The 18,445-nt window shown below is 41.1% G+C and overlaps 2 protein-coding genes across 3 annotated transcripts in view; one reads left to right on the top strand and one right to left on the bottom strand.

The window, feature by feature from the left end:
• The window catches only part of LOC148406512 (inactive phospholipase C-like protein 2), a 61,604-nt gene extending 60,907 nt beyond the window's left edge, over positions 1-697 (bottom strand). The window contains exon 1 of the mRNA XM_088404578.1: positions 460-697. The gene's annotated coding sequence lies outside the window, so the exon portion shown is untranslated. The remainder of the gene's footprint in view (positions 1-459) is intronic.
• rftn1a (raftlin, lipid raft linker 1a) overlaps positions 1-18,445 on the top strand; it is a 31,959-nt gene that overhangs the window by 12,901 nt on the left and 613 nt on the right. The window contains exons 3-10 of one of the 2 annotated variants that reach the window (XM_088404587.1): positions 6,225-6,408; positions 7,920-8,031; positions 11,714-12,353; positions 12,430-12,633; positions 13,523-13,632; positions 14,445-14,548; positions 15,772-15,847; positions 16,111-16,464. In XM_088404587.1, coding sequence (XP_088260713.1) covers positions 6,225-6,408; positions 7,920-8,031; positions 11,714-12,353; positions 12,430-12,633; positions 13,523-13,632; positions 14,445-14,548; positions 15,772-15,847; positions 16,111-16,464 — 1,784 coding nt within the window. Of the gene's footprint in view, positions 1-6,224; positions 6,409-7,919; positions 8,032-11,713; positions 12,354-12,429; positions 12,634-13,522; positions 13,633-14,444; positions 14,549-15,771; positions 15,848-16,110; positions 18,440-18,445 lie in introns of those variants that run through there. The other variant, XM_088404588.1, reaches the window with a different exon arrangement.

Genomic DNA, 18,445 nt, shown 5'->3' on the forward strand with positions numbered 1-18,445 from the left:
GGGTGCAAGTCAGTTATTTATTAATTTATTAATATGTTGATTATTTTCTTGATTAATCTTTTTTTTTCTTTTTACATTTTAACAAGCTGTGGACAAATGCGCAGGATTGGGGCGATTTCATTCTTACTTTAGCCACATTGTCTTGGCAGCGTCCTCCCCCCCCCCCCCCCCCGACCGAGAGCATTGTGGCGAGCCGCGCATACGCCGACTGCTGCCCGAAGCCAGCTTTTTACCGTCACATTTTAAATGTCGGTACTAAAAACCCAAAAGGTTAAATTGTGTAATATAAAACCGAGCTATTTCTGTTCCATTTGGCCGTACCTTTGTAGCTCGGTATTAATGTGTCGCTTTGTGACCTTCAAAAATTTGAATAATAAAAGCTGATCTTTCTCATCTGATACTGATCAGCTAAAATTGACAGTCCGGGACAAACCCTTACTAATACTGAAGTCCACTTACTAATTCTGATGTCGGGTCGTCTCTTTTGTCTTCTTTAAAACGCTCCTTGTTGATCTGGTCTTACTTTTGGAATGTGTGCCAAAATGTTGAAAAAAAAAACAAAAAAAAGAGCAAAGGTTGAATCCTTTGATGTTCTTTTAGCGCACACTGAGTTGTCACGTGACGTCACCCCAAACGTGGGTCCATCTTTATGATTCGGCCAGAAAAAGCAGCTCACTGTGACTAAGTCGGTCTGAGTCTCTCTAGGTCATAGTGACTTAATACGGCCGCCTCGGGTCAGAATATCATGTGTTTCCTTTCGCCTTGCCATAAAGCGCAAATCGAATGCCTTATGACGCTTTTATCATCCAACGGCTGCACCCTATGACATCATCTTGCCTTGAAATGTCATCTCGACTGTATGAAGGTCCAGGGTACAGACAGTGAAGAATGTGACGCAGCTACGAAAGGGTGCGAGATCAAGGAGACTTTTAGTGGAGACACGGGCGTTGGTTGGGTCTGGTCAAGATGGAGGAGGAGGGAAAAAAAAATCAGTTTTAAAAGGTGTGAGAGTGGAGGATGTGTGAGGGACTCGGTACGGCGCCCTGCCGCGGGACTGAAGCCGCTGATGACTTTGCGCTGCCCCGCGGAGACGGAGGCCAATCGGCTCATTAAAACTACAACATGTGGCTAATTCTCAGCTAAGTTTGCTGGCGTTTTTGTGCTTTGACTTGGCTTTGGATCATTTACACAACTGGCACATTCTTATCGGTTGCTTTTGAATGCATCCTTTGTGTGGTCGATTGAATTAGATTTCGAAGTGTCCAGTCATTTTACATGCTTGCTATGATATATGCATTGTGCTGATGAAATGTCACACATCTGCGCTATCACAGCGTGTACGTGATCTATTTGGTCTAGACACCCCGTGAAAGACAAATCCATCACTTAGCTATAGCCGCGCCCTAGCCGATGCACTTATTCAAGGGAACATGTGAACGTTGGCGACGCAAGATGATTTAAAGCGGCGGAATGACAGAGTTCCTTTTCAGGAGGCATCTTTCATGTCGCCCGAGAGATCACCAGCAAAGATGGCAGTGAATTGCGATGTGTCACGAAAAAGGGAGTCGCTAATATACGCCTGAAGGGCAATGCGACTGAACTGGACAATTGCGGGAAATATTGGCAACTCACCTTGTACGTTTACCTCGAACCGCAAACAAGGTGATTGTCAAACTCTCCGCACTTGGCTTTTCGGTCATTCATATGTATGAAATTATCAATAAAATTATGTATTATTGGGGAAAAACACAAAAGAGGCCCAGAGATATCTCTATTTTTTAGGTTGATATTTGTCAGGATAAAATTACGATAAATGCTCAGCTGATTTTTAACAATACATTAACAATGAAAAATCTTTTTTTTGTCCCTTAATATTCAAAACAATAAATATGGCTGTTGTTCTTATAACCGGGGGAAAAGAAAATCACCAAAATGTGTTTGTAATTTTTCTGATTTTGTAAATGTTTAATGTTACAAAAATACTGTATATGTATGTACAGATGTATATAATTGGCCAGGGAATTTCTCAGTTGGCTTTTAATAAACAATGTACTCTACAATGTTTTGGTTGGCTGGATATCATTCCACACCAAAAAATAAAATTAAAAATTGCAGCTTTTCTATCCATATTTTTTCAGTCATCCTGCATGATTACAATTTGAATCGAAGTAATAACCCATCAAACATATGTTTAAAGAAGGCTTGATTCAATCAAAAATACATTCTATGAAAAAAATCTTGAAGTCTTTTAAATGGGTTTTTGGTGTAAATTATATAGCTGGTGCAAAAAAAATGCTATAGTTTGTGTATAACTTGCCTAAATACAAAAATGAAGCAGATAGTAAACCACCCATCTGGGCATTTTTCAAATTGCTGATTTTTAAAATCACAAGTCCAATTAATTGGATTTATTGCCCTTACTTACTTAGTATGCAAAAATAACATATTATAAAGCTTATGTGATGCGACATGGCATTTTTGATCATGCGTTACATCTATCCACAAGTTTGCGACGCCACTCACCTTTGATTCAAAAATTTCAGTAAAAGCATCTGAAGGTGCGCCACTTGTGAAAATGTGAAACCACCACAATGCACCACAGTTAATTCGAGCCCCTCGGTATACAGCGGGCTTAAAGCGCCAAGCTTTTTTTTCCCCGACACATTTCCTCTTAAGTGGAACCCTCTCCACAGATGCTGACCAACAACCTTGGTAGCCCGCGGCTGCATTCCCAGAGCTGTAGGGAGCTCCCGGCTCCGGGAAGTTGATTGTTTTATAGCCACCGTTTTGGCTGGGATCCCCACCTGAAACCTCTGCAAGTCATTAGAGGGCAATCTGAATAAAAAGTGAACCTCCAGCAAGGCAGGGATAAGCCTTGAGGGTGCCTGTGAGCCCTAATCCTCATTCGTCACCTGGCAGGCTTAAAGCTTCCCCTCTCCGGAACACACACTGCCTGAGTGCAATTCTACAATACATATTTTATAGCCGTGCAGAATTTTTTTTCCACGAAGAAATTTGAAAACGCTTTTGACCGCACATGCTTCAAAATAAAAGTAGTGATGTCAAGGGTAATGTGTGACACACTTGCATTGGCCATGGCATTAGGTACAGTGTTCCCTTGCTACCGTTCGGTTATTGTGGCTTCACTCTTTTTTTTTTTTTTTTTTTTTTTTTAATGATATTTTATGATATTTTTCTTTGTCGGCCTGGCCAAAAAAAAATTTTTTTTTTTTTTTTACACCAAAGTAACAAACCTAACAAAAGGAACAAAAGCAGTAATAAACACTTATGTGTATTTTATGACTTCATTGCAGGTTTTTCTTTACAAAAAATAAATTATGTATTTCTTTAACAAAAGAAACAAACTAAAAAAAAAAGAAAAGAAAATCGTTCTTTTTTACACATTTTTTCTGTAAATTTGTGGGTATACTTGGGAATGTATTCCCTGCGATAAACTTTGTACCCGTGTGATGGATGGAATAAGAGTCGATGAAAGATCTGTATAAAAAAAATATATTTAATTATGTACTTTTTAAAGTCGAAGTCAGTGCACTGTATAGAAACAAGTTTCACCATACAATTGAACTCTCACTTTGCTGTCCACACGAATGTCGTAAAATAGGTACTAAGTGTACAGTTTGAAAAAGTCTTCAATAGGATCAAAATTTCCATCTCCTTTTGGGCAATGCTATTGAACAATGCACACTAAAACAAGTCAACATTCCAACAGCCCTTGCCATCAATCTTTTAGATGCATGTTAACAAGTTGTCCCATGTTCCTATTAATTTGCTATTAATTTGAAAAGAAAATGGAACTGTTCCCATAAAGAAGACAGCATGAAAACAGACTTACTGACAGCTGCAGAAACTCCGTAATAATCACAACGCATACCCTTTGAAAATGCCTTCACGTACCCTCAGGTGTATTCATACCCCCGTTTGAGAATCGCTGGGTGTTAAAACCACCGGGCACAGTCCACGTTGCCATTCTGGAAGGGCAATTGGAGCCTTTTTGTTTTGAATTCCCTCAGTGGCAGATGGCATAAGTGGCGTTCCCAAGCGTTAATCGCCGCACCCTGATAACTCCGGTGCGCCTGAATGAGAAGTTTTTTCGCGGCGGCGGGTGAGCGAGACCTAATGGCGACTAATGACTGGATCTTTGTTAGCACCAGCGCCAACCAACATGCTCTCCAGCTGCTAATATAATCATTACCATGCTGTTCTGGAGACATGCACACAGTCAGTCATTTTGGTGGATGAAAGAGTCTCCCGCTTCCAAACATTTGTGCCAAGATCGTCTTTTTTTTTTTTTCTCTATCTCTTCTTGATGGAGCAATTTGTGTGTGAGTGTGAGTGTGTTCTTGTCTTTTTACGTTAGTGTGGCGTAACCCTTAACACTCTACCTTTTTGTTGTGCGTCTGGTCCACATAAGGAAAAAAATGTGCGATGAGCTCCTCTCACCCTATTAGACTGCGCGTGTGTGTCCGTGCCGGCCATTCTCATATGCGCGCATGCTTGTGTGCATCTGGCTATGTGTGAGCACACCAGATGATGGAGAACAAATTGAAAATGAGATGGCTCACATTTTTTTCTTCTTCTGCGTACGCGTGTGCCTTTTAATTTATTCGGGTTATTTTCTCTTCTCCAGACCAATGCAAATGAGAGTGAATGGGAGGCTTGACAAGCACAAACATGCCTCCCCCTCTTCTTCACGTCTTCTATCCTCTCTAGCGCACACCTGGCTTCACTCGGCAACCCGCCACTGGCGTTCACTCCCATAAGCGCATTTTACACAAGGCAGCCTGATGACAATGCGGCGACCCCGAGAGGGCGCTTCTCATAAACATGCCCCGCGTGGATTTGCGGTGACGGTTTTGCTCTCGTACGATAAGCTCCACTAACCGTTTCCACTGAAGGGAGAAGTGTGCGGTGCTCTCATCATTGTGTGTGGTAATTAGAGAGGCCTCCTAATGATGAAAAACCTGCGATTTTCTGCCCTTTTACTTTCTAATGTGCAGTATAATTGGCAACTTTTCATCACTCAAAGCCCTTTGCTGAATTTTAATTTAAACTATCCTCTGTTTTTCTCTAGTCACCTTTTTGATTTGTGTTCTGATCTAAGAAAAACGGACTTTTGGCTCCCATCTTTTGGTATCTTGGTGCTAAGGTGCTATGTTGAAGTGATTTGAGTATAGAGTAGTGCTTGGGCATCATCTTGGTGCCCCCCCCCAAAAAAGTTGTCTTATTAGATAAAATTGTCAGAAATAACCCAATAATGTGTTTAAAAAAAAAAAAGGAGGGGGGGGGGGGGGCAAATCCAATATTTGCATCAATTTGACCCAACTTTCTGGGGTATTATATACAAAACAACCCAACTTCTAAGCTTGCCTTGTAGAAAATGACTTATTTTGGGGGTTGAACCCAGAAAGTTGGGTCAAATTGAACCAAATATTGGGCCTGTCCGAATTGTGTTATTGTTAACCCAAATTTTTAATAGTCCACAATGCTAGTTTGATTTCATTGAGGACTAATCAAATCTGATAATATTTACTGTTGAGAAGCTAAATTTATAAGTATTTTTACCTCTAATTTATCGATTAGTTGTCGAGTAATTTGTTGCACCTCTAGCCTTCTGGCTTTTACACACAATTAGAAAAGTCTTCAATTATGGATTTTTACTCTTCACAGCAGGGTTTGATGATTCATTTTGGTGCATTCTAAACTAAAATTTAAGTAATTTTTAACTCCTAATTTCAATACATTTTTTTTTCATGACTAGATTTTTGCTCATCCATGTCAAAGAATTGTGCTAAGGTTGTTTTGAGAAAACAGGAGTTGGTCTTTTTTGGTGAATTTGTTATTGTTTTCCAAAAGCTTGAAAAAAAATCACTTTGCAAAACTTATCATTAGGCTAATGAATAGATAAAGTAGGATGGAACAATTTATTGCTGTTGAACTTCATGAAAACCGAAATATTGCTGGATGCAGGTTTTGGCCCACGTTGGCAACCTTCACTACGCTGTAGCGATTAAAAACAATTTGGACACCCTTTAAGCGTTTCACTCTTGAGCGTCTGGTGAGTCCGCAGCGAAGATGAGAGTTCTCCTGTAATTAGTTTTTGATTTAGCGTGACGATGCCATGTGTTGTTTCACAGTGCGACTAATCACAATCACACATTTGACCCTCGCCTATTTTCGTGTAATATTTCTGTCATCTCCTCCAGAAGTGCCAGTGTCATCGGTGCTCTGCCTCTCTTCGGTCCGAGAGCTCCCCGTCCAGGTCCGAGAGCTCTACGCCCAGGGTTTCGTCCTGGTCTCCGTCCACCCGTTTGTGCATCCCTGCGGCCCTCATCACGCGCACATCCAGCGGCAGCTCCATCGGGCTGTGCTGGTGCGAGAAACCCCAAGGTATACGCAGTTTGAGTGTTTTATTAAATATTTAGTTCAAAAAGGCAAAAAAAAAAAAAAATGACGGGACGATAAACAGTCACATTTAAATGTAATGAGTCCTAATTTTGTCTTTTCTGTGGCAATGTTGTATGCGCACATGATTGTCGCTGCAAACAACTTTTGTGCGTTTGTGACTTCATTGATGTGACAAGGAGAGGCTTTATCACCAACACAAGTGTCTGCAGCTTACCTTCATCTTTTCATGTCACATTACAGCAGATGAGTCAAGCGGGAGAAATATTTGACTGCAGCTCACTGCCCTAGTTCTTTCACTTTTAACTATAATTGATACACCGTAATATCTAACCAAATTTGAGTGGCACGATTTTTAATAGGTTACACTATGCTTACTTATTGACCAAAACATAAGGTGCACAAACATAAAAATGGATCAAGCAGACTGGTGGTCCTAAATTTGTATGCTAAAAAGCGTTTAATCTTTCTGCCTGTCGCAATATGTTCCTGGATTGTCAAAGAGATAAAATAACTATTATAAATAATAATGGTCTAAGACATGAAATGAATGCGGTCGTGTTTTGAGCATTTTTTTTTTTTTAAGATTCAAGAGAAAGGTATTTTTAAAACACATCTTATTACATTGGAACAGGCAAGCAGGTGTTGGGCTTGTGACTCGCCTCGCCTCGCCTCGCCCGTCGGTCCGGCAATTGCCTGGCACCTGTCTCTGTGGAGATGGCTGATTGCATCATCAGGCCTTGCCGCTGAAAGCGTGAAACCATCTCTTCATTCTTTCATCCCCTTCCATCTTCATTGATGAACACCCCCCACACACACACCCTCTTTTGTCCCCCCCGCCCCCATTTTTTTTTCCCTCTTACCGGGGTCTTTTATCTCCACATCACCGCCGGCCCCTTTCATAAAATCAAAAAAAAAAAAAAATGAAAGAGTGAGAGAAAAGTGACAGATCAACTGTTTCAAATCTAGCCGGGAATGTCACTCGTGCCTGGGAGCGCATGATATTACCACGGCCTTCTCCCTGACCTCATTCCAAATATGAAGAGGCATATTTCAATACTTCTTTTTTTATTATTATTTTCTTTTATGATCCCATCTTGCAGTAGGAGCTGAATGCCCAACTTTATTTTTCTCAGTCTAATAAATCTATTGTGATTGCGAGGGAATGGAAAAAAAAATCAACCACTTCCTACCAAAACGGACATGATGGTTCTGCTGTGATCATTCCGCATGAATGAGCACCAGTGAACATGAGCAAAATGTCTGACGCAGCCTATAAAGCGAGGCCGCGTTCAAAGTGTAATGGAAGTGGGTAATGGCGCCGCCGGGTGATAATGAAACGGAAACCATCCCAGAGGAGGCCGTTCAGGCTAATGCTAAAACAGCATGACCACATTTTCTGCTTCATCAGAACAGAATTGAAGTGAATTGACTTGTGCGTGTGTTTTTTTTTTGACTGATGTTTGTTATGAAAGCTTTGATTTCTCAATTTGTAGCTGGGAGAAAAGCCAGGAGAAAAGATGGTGGAGGCATCGTCTGGAGACGGACGTGTGCGCCGCCGGTCATCAGGCGGCTGACCCGGAGGTGATTCAGAGCTACGTCAAGCGGGTGAGTTCACCGGGGGCCAACATGTCGACTGCTGCCATATTATTCACTTTTCCCAAGAAATGTTTTCGCATCCAGATGCCACAAGCTCGGGAAGAATGTTCTCCTTTCTGGTCGGCAATCAAAGAGATCAGTGTTGTGCAATCATGCTACCACAGATCCTTTTTGGCAGCGATTTGTCTGCTATCACGCTGCAGTTGAACTGTGAATGGAGGCCTGTGCACCAGTACATTTGGACTTCCACTGGACACTGGTCATCCTAATGAGTTCCGATACAAAAAATAATGCTTAGATGCATGAAAAGAATGGTAACAAAGCATTACTTTAGTGAAAATGTAACTCTTCACCGACTAATTGCCTGCCATTTTTGAATTATTGTCACAATTTGGTGTGTTTTCTGTGAATTAACGCACTAAAATCTTTTTTGTGTAATCACAGAAGCTGAACACCGTATCAAATATTTTTATACAAATATGTAATTCAACATTTCCACAAAAGGAAGATTTGCATAAGAAACTGATACCAATAACGAAAGAAAAGGTGACATATTTAAATTTACAGCACGTGAAGTCTTGTGAATTATTATTATATGTGATGGAGGAATGCACAGTGCAACTTATTTTGTGTGTGTGTGTGTGTGTGTGTATATTTATATATATATATATATATATATATATATATATATATATATATATATATATATATATACAACTTTTTACAACTAACTTTTTGACACGGCTGCCAATCTACAGTGAGCGCAGGTGTTGAAAATATGTGGGGTTCTGAGCCCCAAATTAATTTGACCTATAGATCTAGTTGTGCAAAGAAACTATTCACAGCTAAAATAACAACAGCATATTTGTTTTAATAATGCCGCATGAATTCAAATATTTCCATATCAGAAGCAATAATGTTTTCCTCAAGGTCTAATTTATGATTATATCACATTAGTGATAGACTAAACTCAAGTAAACACTACTTTTTAAAATAGCCAAGTGCCAACAATAATGCATACTTGCTTGATTATTTGATTCTGCGTGTAAGATATAATTGGGCTATTTCAATGTGGCCTTCACATCCTTTGATCTTTGGAGGAGAAAAGATGCTGGGGACATCATCTGGAGACAGACGTGTGCGCCGCCGGTCATCAGGAGACAATAATCCTCAGAACATAAATAATCACGTCAAAAGACGTACATTAAAAGTGAACATACAGTAGTTATTTTTGCTGAGTGTAAAAAGTAGAATAAAATAGAATATGGCGTTCAATAACCAGCAAAGACCAGGCTGAGTCAAAATACTTTCTTTTTGTTCTTTTCAATTTCCCCTGGCAAGCTGGTTTGCTGCCATCTAGTAGTCAGCAGTGCTATTAAATACTCAATAAACAAAATGATTATAATCTTTACAAAAATATCTGTCAATCACAACCCCACTGTGAATTTGGGTTTTTTTGCAATCTGATTTTTAGTTCAAGTAGCAAATGCAATAGACATGCCCACTTGTTGCATCTGTCGCTGCTTAAGTCGTGACTGTCTGAGATTTAACCTTTTAGATGCCTGGCTAACATGTTTTTTTTTTTTAACTCCCTCCCCTGCTCATAAATTTGCCCCCAAGCCAACAATGGGAAATGAAAATGTGCTCTATTGAATAGATTTGCATCTGAACGCCCAAAGAGCGCGCACAAAAGGAAACCTGATTGGATGGAAAACGCGCATCACGTAGTCTAATGTGATCGGCTCCAGCAGCGTGATCTGAATAGCCAATCAGATGATAGAAAGCAGGAAGGTTCAAGATAAGCGTCCAGACTGATTGTGTGCTGCGCGCCTGTTCAATTTTGTCATCTCCCCTTCTGCGAGCGCTCGCCAGCCCTCCCACTCGCAATCTGTCTCCACTCACAGTCGTCCAGTTTTATACGCTAATGTGCGTCTTCTTTGTGTCATAACACACACACATAGTGTGCGCAAAGCGCTCAGGTATAAACAAGTGAGGTGTGGGAAAGGTGTGTAAGTGGGGAACATGCATCTCATTATTGCGCTGCTCAAGCTTGCAGTCTGATTTTGCTCCTGTCAACCCTGTCAGCCCAAATATCAACTGACAAAACACACACACACACACACACACACACACACACACATCCACACGTGGATGAGCACAGATGAGGTCCTTTTGTTATTTGAATATTTGATCTCGGCACATGATTAGCATGGTTCTAATTCAGCTGAATACCATCTCTGCCTCTGTGTGTGCGTGTGTGTGTGTGTAAATGAGGCTCTCGCGGTGCAGAAATAGAATATATAGTGGGCGCATATCAATGTTGAATAGAATTATTTGCGTTGCTATGGCTGATGTCTTCTATAGTCACATACTGTAGCATGTTATCAAAGAAAAATGTACGCTTGGATATAGGAATCTAATTAGCTGCTCTATTGTGGTTTTAATCCGTGATTTGACATATGGAGGGTTGCAATGAACAAGAGGGTAATGATTAATCTTTCGATTATTTTGTTGGAATTTTGAATGTTTTAATTTCATTCCCTTTATTGACAAAACAGGATTTTTTCTTTTCTGACGGACAATGCAGAGAATACACTTTTTAATTCAGTTAAAAGGTTGGTTCATGTCCTTTATTTTAATAATCTGTTTGTCCATTAATTGTCCATTAATTGTCGCATTGCAAGACACAGACTTTTCAGGTGCGGTATAATATTGCTCTTTTTGTCATAAAAGTGATCAAATCCAGCTTTTTTTTCCACCAAAATTAATTTTGTTCTTTGTTGTCATTTTGTTGAAAAGAGAAATTTAATGGAAAATCCTTGTTTTGTGGCAAAAGCCATTCTAAAAAGCACAAGCTTTTGACTTTTTTTCCCACCCAGTATGAGCACCATAAAAGCAGATGAGTCCAATTTTTGTGTGCGTACTTGTCAAATTACTACTGTATATAATTCAGTGTATTTTTTCCATTTTTAGCAACTGAAGCAGAATACCAGTTTTTAGTATAATTTTCTAGTTCAAGTATCTGTCCTGTTAACTTATTCATTGGCAGCCCTGTTAAGAACGATTGACTTCTATAGCTGTCAACAGTGGTGAATGAGTTAACTTCATCATTTCCAGCCCAGTATAAATTGATCTTTGGCGTCTATACCTGTCAACTGTAGCGAATGAGTTAAACTAGAGTGTTAGTGCAGCACTTTGCCATTTCTGCTCTTAATGAGAATCTCTTGGCCTTGAAATGAAGTACTCTGTGACGAGCAATGACACAGCTCGCCGAAGGGGAAAGATATTCGCCGTCTCTAGACAACCTTGGCTTATGATGAACGGAACGGTCTGATCGGACGACCGACAAGAAACGTCTTTCACGAAACTGAGACCGATTGATGCGTGTTGCTGAAAATCAGTTGGCTAAATTGTTCAACTGTGAATGACACTGATTTAAGCTCATCTAAATGCTTTCATGTTGTTGTTTTAACAAGCTGCGGCAAATTCAAAGGACTCATCATTCTAGTTGGATTTTTTTTTAAAGTTGTTGGTAAAGTGAAACTAATTTATTTTTTGATGATTTTCCTCGCTTTGTGACATCTGATGTTAGAACAAGAAATCCCACAGGAAGCTGGTACAGCTTGTCTCAATACTTTTGTCCTTGTGGTGAATCGTTCTCATGGCTTGTCACCTTTGAATTCTCCTCCAGATCCAAGACGTAGCGGAGCAAGGGGTGATGTTTGTGGGCTTTCTCCAGCAGCCGGGAGGGGCGCCCTGCTTCATGGCCAACTGGGACCCCGACGAGCTGTCCTCCTTGCACTCCAGCCCCTCCCCTATTCACCGGCACCCCCCCAGCGCTATATCGAGCCCGACTGATCCTTCAGAACCGCGCCGTAATGACTCTGAGCCGAGCGGCCTCCCTTTTGAACCCCGAGAGCCGCATCATGAAAGCGGCCAACATACTACACGGGATCACAAGACTTCACCCGGCCCAGAAGCGGACTTCCCCGCTCGGCCTTCAGAAGTCAACCCAAAGGGATCTAATGGGCGGATTCAGTCTTCAAAGATCGCCCTCCGAGAGTCACTTGAAGCCACAGATCAACCTTCATTTCTTAGAGACGCAGTTCAACAATGTGAGACGCAAGAGCAGCAGCTGGCTCCAGAAAATACAAACGGGCAAGAGGAGCGTAGCCCGCCAGAACTCAAAGAGTCCCCAGAGAAGCTTTCCAAACCTCCAAGTCGGAGAGACCGAAAAGAGTCGGCCTCAGACTTGGCTTGGAACAACAACCACATTTGTGTGAAAAACTCCGAGAAAGGAAAGGAAGATCCTTCAGCGCCAGCGCAGGCCCGTGAGTAACGCGATGATGTCACTTCCTGTTCAATCGCGGCATAGAACTGATCTGTATTATCTGTATTCCCATGTAGGTCTGCAGCTATTTGCCTTATACAACTCGACAGGAGAACTCAACACGTCTTTGAGATTCTACTCGCTCAGAGTGCCCTTGCGAGTACATAAAGAGGCGGGGCTTGTCACCGACGTGGATGGCGATTGGCTCGACCACATGACTCAGCACTTTACCAACGGAGCGCAACTTGTTGATGGCTTTTTCCACCTCAGAGATGATAACGGTAAAGCACAAGGTCAAAACTCCAAATATTTGACCTTTTGGTTGGAGTTGAGGGGAAAAACCAGTCCATGTGGTTCCCCTTTGGCTCTTGCCCAAGTCAGTTGGGATAGCTTTCGGTTCGGCCATGACACTAATAAGGATAAGCAGGATAGTTATTGGCTAGATTTAGTGCTCACATCCTCTTCTTCTTGATTTTTTTTTTTTAATCAGACAATTACCCCCTGACCAGTGCAAAACATTTTTGGTAATGATTTAAAAAAAAAAAGGTGGCAATAATGGCAATTAGGGTTGAACCACTCTGATATGTGGGGGACTGAATTTTTAAGGCTAATGAAATGGAGTAGCCAACTGAATAGAAAATTATTTTCAATTAACTGTTTTACTTAAATGTGTACTAAGTGATTGTTTAATGATTTAGGCATGATTGCTACTTTTTAACTCATTTTAAATCCTCACGTGCCCCCTGGAGTGCCTTCACGTACTCCCAAATTGAAAATCACTTGGATAGATGAATTTTAATTAAGGCAATGTGGATACACACTTCCAGGGTCATTGTCACTATTAAAAAAAAAAAAAAGGAATAAAGAAAATACTCTCCCAAATGTTGAAGCTAGCTTGATGATGAGGTTTTTTTTTTTTTTTTGTAAGTTTGAACATGTTTTCCAGTTTGTTCAGAAGCGTAGTTCTGTCATGCCTGTAATTGGCTGCCATGCAGCAACACGCGATGTGATCGTTGCCGTGCAACAGGTCAGAAGCAATGTGAGGTTTTGGAAATGAGTGTTCATCCACATGTGCAATGAGCTGCTTTCCGACAAAAAAAAAAAAAAAAAGCGGCTTGAGATCACCAGCAATCCTCCACTTCTCAGATCTCATCTTATTCCTCTGTGCAGACAATGGGGTTTCATCTGTCGACAGCGTGTTCATTTTACACAACTCGACAGAGGAGACGGCAAGCGCCTCTTACGACGCCATCGTGGTAGAGCAGTGGACTGTCATCAGTGTGAGTTCCTCTATGTTCCCGCCACTGAAGCATTTTCAGAGGCCGGGGTTCTCTTTGCCTTATTCCAATATTAGCTACACTCGCACAATAGAATGAGAGCCATTACGAAAGCCTGCCGTCACAAAGATTATTAGCTGAGCTCAGACCTCTGCTAAGGCTTCTGCAAGCCTTTCTGAGCGTCTTGAAAGCAAAACCACTTGTCAGGAAAAGCCTACTAAAACATCTGAACTTTATCTGGTTAATTTTACATGGTGGCAGGTGTACAGCGTCGACTTCCCAGGCATACAAGGGTGTGCGCACTTATGCAACTGCATTTATCCTTCTCAAATATATATTTTTTTCCCATACTCCGAGTGGTCCAGATTATAGGTCATATCAATTGTGCAAATGTTTTTTGAAAGGATGGATCTTGGTCTCATTTTTCTAAACCCTTTTTTTTTTTTGTCCAATCAGATTTCAGCCTCTGTGTTGCCATGATAATCTAATCTGCCTTTTGCCTTTAGAATCAGTAGCGCTTTCCAGCATACAATAACTCTAACCATATTATCAAAGGGACTGCCTTAAATCAAATTCAGAATTCACAGGGCCAGCTAGCTGGTCCAAAATAACATCAGCATTTTTCCACCCTCTGGTTGGTCAGTCACAACAAGCCAACTTCTGCTGACGAGTGCAAAACAAACGCTTTTCCATTGCATGCGTGCTTCTGTTGCATTTCATTTATCTTTTCAGATTGTTGTCATATTTGGTAAATATTTTTTGCACGGGACAGCGGCATGATTTAATTGATTCCGTTGACTTCTTATTTTGGTCAGGGGGTGGTGGTGAAAGCGGACTACATCCCGCTGCTGCAGTCTTTGGCTCCCTATGGATGGAGGCTCATGTGTGTGTTGCCCACACCCATCGTCAAGACCAACAGGTACTGACAAAAATTCTGCACTAGACTTGATATGTAAGTGCAGCGGTTCACAACTGGGGGATGCATGACTTTAACAGTGTGCAGAACTTCCTCGCCACTTTGCGCTTCACTTTTTGCAGCTTCACTGCTTTGCTTTACCTCAGGTAATGAAGTACCAAGAAATAAATTAATGTAGGTAATAAAGTACTAAATCGTTACTTTAGGTAGTTAAGTGCTAATGTCATAGATTCTTTACGTGAATTAATTGCTTGATAACCAGATTACTAAAGTAGTGTAGTCATTGATTATTTTAGGTACAGTACTGTGGTAATCAGGTTACTTTAGTAATAAAGAAATGAATTACCTAAATACTTAGTTACCTAAAGTAATTTTCTTCTACTTCATTTAGTACCAGCCATTTTCCAACAAAGAAAATTGAAAAATAAAAATAACTATACAGTAAGTAGCAGTGGCAGTGGTTGGCACGTCCAAGTTCAAGGACCCGAGTTCAAATCCACCTCCTTCCGGCCCTCCTGTGTGGAGTTTACGTGTTCTCCCCGAGCCTGCTTGAGTTCCCTCTGGGTTCCCTCCCACACTCCCAAAAACTTGCATGGTAGGTGTATTGGACATACTAAATTGTCCTTAGGTGTGATTGGGTGCATGAATGGTTGTTAGTGTCTGTGTGCCCTGCAATTGGTTGGCAACCAGTTCAGGGTGTCCTAAATCAGCTGGTATAGGCACCAGCAAGCCTGCTACCCTTGTGAGGATAAGTGGCTGTAGAAAATGGATGGATGGATAAGTATTGTTGCTGGAATTGAATGCCTGCACTCTTATTGTTGTAAGATATTGAGTGTGGTAAACTAAAGCCAAAAAAAAAAATTAAAAATGAAATGGTACTGCAGTAAAGAAAAACTCTGCACCTGATTTTTACTTTCCTAATGAGGACTCTGAGGTTTCATAGTGCCGTGTCTTAGCCTCAGTCTTATAAGGAACTACCTCCCAAACACAATACACATGACGCAACATCTAACAAATCCAGCGCCCTTGCCGGATGTCTTAACATGAAACCACTTTTTCAATCCGTCAGCCAAAAGCGCACCGGCTGTTCTCTTCGCCTTGTAACCTGTCGTGTTTCAAAAGGCGCGGAACAAAAGAAATAATTTTCAATGCATCATCACATTCCGGCGAAACGGAATAAAACGACTGGCTTTTTTTTTTTCCTCTCTCTCTTTCTCTGTCTGCAGTGATGGGAGTTTGTCGACTAAGCAAATCCTCTTCCTTCAGAGACCTGTTTTGCAGCGCAAGAGAAAAGACTTCAAGGTGGGTGGCGGGCTCCGTCGTTACCTCGAATCTGTCACTCCCAAGCCTGCCTTTGACTTTATGTTCTGCCGGGTGCCTTCATGAAATCACTCTACTAAATATGGAATATACAATTAAACGGCGTCTAATAATAGGCAAGTGCCTCACGGCGTACAGAAGGAATCATCAGCCACAAGCTTTGTTGCATTTTGTCAGGTGTCTACAGGGAAAGGCGGAAGAAAAACAAAGACGAAGTCTGTCAAACGCCTCCGTTCTTATTTCAGATGCTCAACCTCCGAGGTCGCCACAAGACAAAAAAACACTCGTGCGGGGAGATGCTGGAGGAGGGCGAGGACAGGTCCCTCGTCTCGGAGACGGAGATGAGCAAGTTGAGGCGCATCAAAGGGGACGACGGCGAGGGGACGAGGAGGAGCTGGGCCGGAGGACGGACGGAGAGATGGCGCGAGGGGGCCGAAGAGGACGCCGATCAAAAGGAGCTCTCCTTCCTCTCGGGCGGCCCGCCGTCCGAAGGCGAGGAAGAGGAGACGGATATCGACAGCGTTCTGACTTCCAAGCGGGAAAAGTCGGTGAGATGGACAGACGCGTGCCACGGGGACTGCGGGGGAATCAAACTGGAGGTAAAGCCTGACGAGCGCATCAAACATCAACTCTTTTCCGGAGTCTGTTGACGTACCGGCCGCTATCGGGGAGCGTAAAAGTCGTTTGTATTGACGGAAAAATAAAGGGAATTTTTGCGTGTCGGTGCATTGGATACCCGGGCCTTCCACTCAATCCCACCTCTTAACTCGTTCACTGCCACTGACGGGTATAGACGTCAAAGAATCATTTTTACTGAGCCGGCAGTGGATGAAATAAGAAAGCAAAATATAAGCATGCAACAGCTCACAACTGTTGCGTGCCTCATCGAGATCAGTTCAGAATTTGTCTAATCTGACCCACTCCCCAAAAAATAAAAAAAAAATCAATAAAATGGGCCCAAATCATACATATCAGATTTTTTTTTTTTAATGTTCGAATGTGTGCAGATGGCAGCAGACGTGTTTTACTGGCGGAATGTACGTTAGATGTCAGGTACACCTGGACAATCGATTCTCATCCAAACGGTCTTTGCCTTATGTACTTCATCTATTTTATAACTATGATTCTCATATTTGCACTGTTAGAGAAGTATTGATTCACTTTAGGGGATAGGTGAGTCCCGATACCAAGTATCAGTCAATACCTGGCCTTTCTCAAGAAATTTTACTTGAGATGACAGCCAATACCCAGTATCTCTAGTAACAGTTTTACAATCATGAAGTATTTTACAAATTAGAAGAATAGAAAATTGACGTTGATTTCATGAAACGTCACCCTTTAATAGCCATTAAATTAACATAAAAACCTGCATTTATCTGGTTATTGGGACACATGACAATAACACCCATTTGAAAAATAATATACAGAAAATTGTAGTTTTTATAAAATAAAAAAAACCTTAATAACCTAAGTCTTTTTTTTTTCACCTGATTATGTTCGATAGTCACTCAGAAACCACAATGAGAAAAATAAACATTTTAACTTTTGAAAAGTGGTAGTTTTAGAAAAAAAAAATCTGGTGGCTGTGAATGGGTGTAGGAAAATGATATATTAGAATATACTGTAAATAGGTCTTTCAAATTTTGTCAGTTTTTTTTGTAGGGGCTGGGGTTGTGTATCAATTTTGTGTAGTATCGCTACTTGCTAGCGGTGACTAGCCAGTACTCGTATTGGTATGGGTATGAAAGAAAGTGGTATCAAAAATAATCTCATTAATCACTAACATTACATGGATATGGATGCCACTTTGCATGTTTCGAATGCATTCTGGAAAGCAAATTTTAAAAGTTGTGGAATTAGTTTCTCCTAGTCCCAAAAGTGGAATATCGGTAAAAATTGATTACGGAACTATAGCTAGGCTATAAACACCCCAAATATTATTTTGTCCAGTGTAGTTCAAAACCAGTGCATGGCAATCTGCAATATTGAGTTGTCTAGTATTTTCAAACATCAATTACACAGCGCAAAAATACCAGCACAATAACAATGATAAATACTGTTAAAACAATACCTCTTTAACAGTGTCATCCGAAACTGACGTAACCTGCGATAGCGCTATTGTATTGGATGCAGGTGTACCTAATATTGTGCATCCCTTTTCCCCCACTTTGGGCGCCTGATTGAAACGCTCAAGTTTTAGCAAATAGCTATCAGTGTTGTGCACTTGCCTGCTTTTTGGCTCGGTGTTGTTAATTGATGTGCTTAGAAGATCAAGAGACAAACAAAGCCTTTTTTTGTCCATTTTGTTTGCTACTTGACCCCTATTTATATACATATTTGGGTACCATGTTTCTATTTACTCTACCAGCTGCTGTCAGTGGGCTTATGGCTTCCCGTATGAGGCGTTTCGTTCAGTTGTGCAAGTGTACCAGTTGTTAATGTGGCAAGATGAGTGTTTTGGGAAAATCGACTGTGTAAAATAGGAATTGTGTACAGTGTTATTTATTTCTTATTTTCTTCACCGCGTGTTGTGTGTAACATGTATTTACATAAAAGCTGAAGTCATTTAAACGATTCACG

Source organism: Hippichthys cyanospilos, chromosome 21, assembly GCF_059441005.1.
Source record: "Hippichthys cyanospilos isolate Australia breed blue-spotted pipefish chromosome 21, RoL_Hcya_1.0, whole genome shotgun sequence".
In the NCBI taxonomy this organism is placed as follows: Eukaryota; Metazoa; Chordata; class Actinopteri; order Syngnathiformes; family Syngnathidae; genus Hippichthys; species Hippichthys cyanospilos.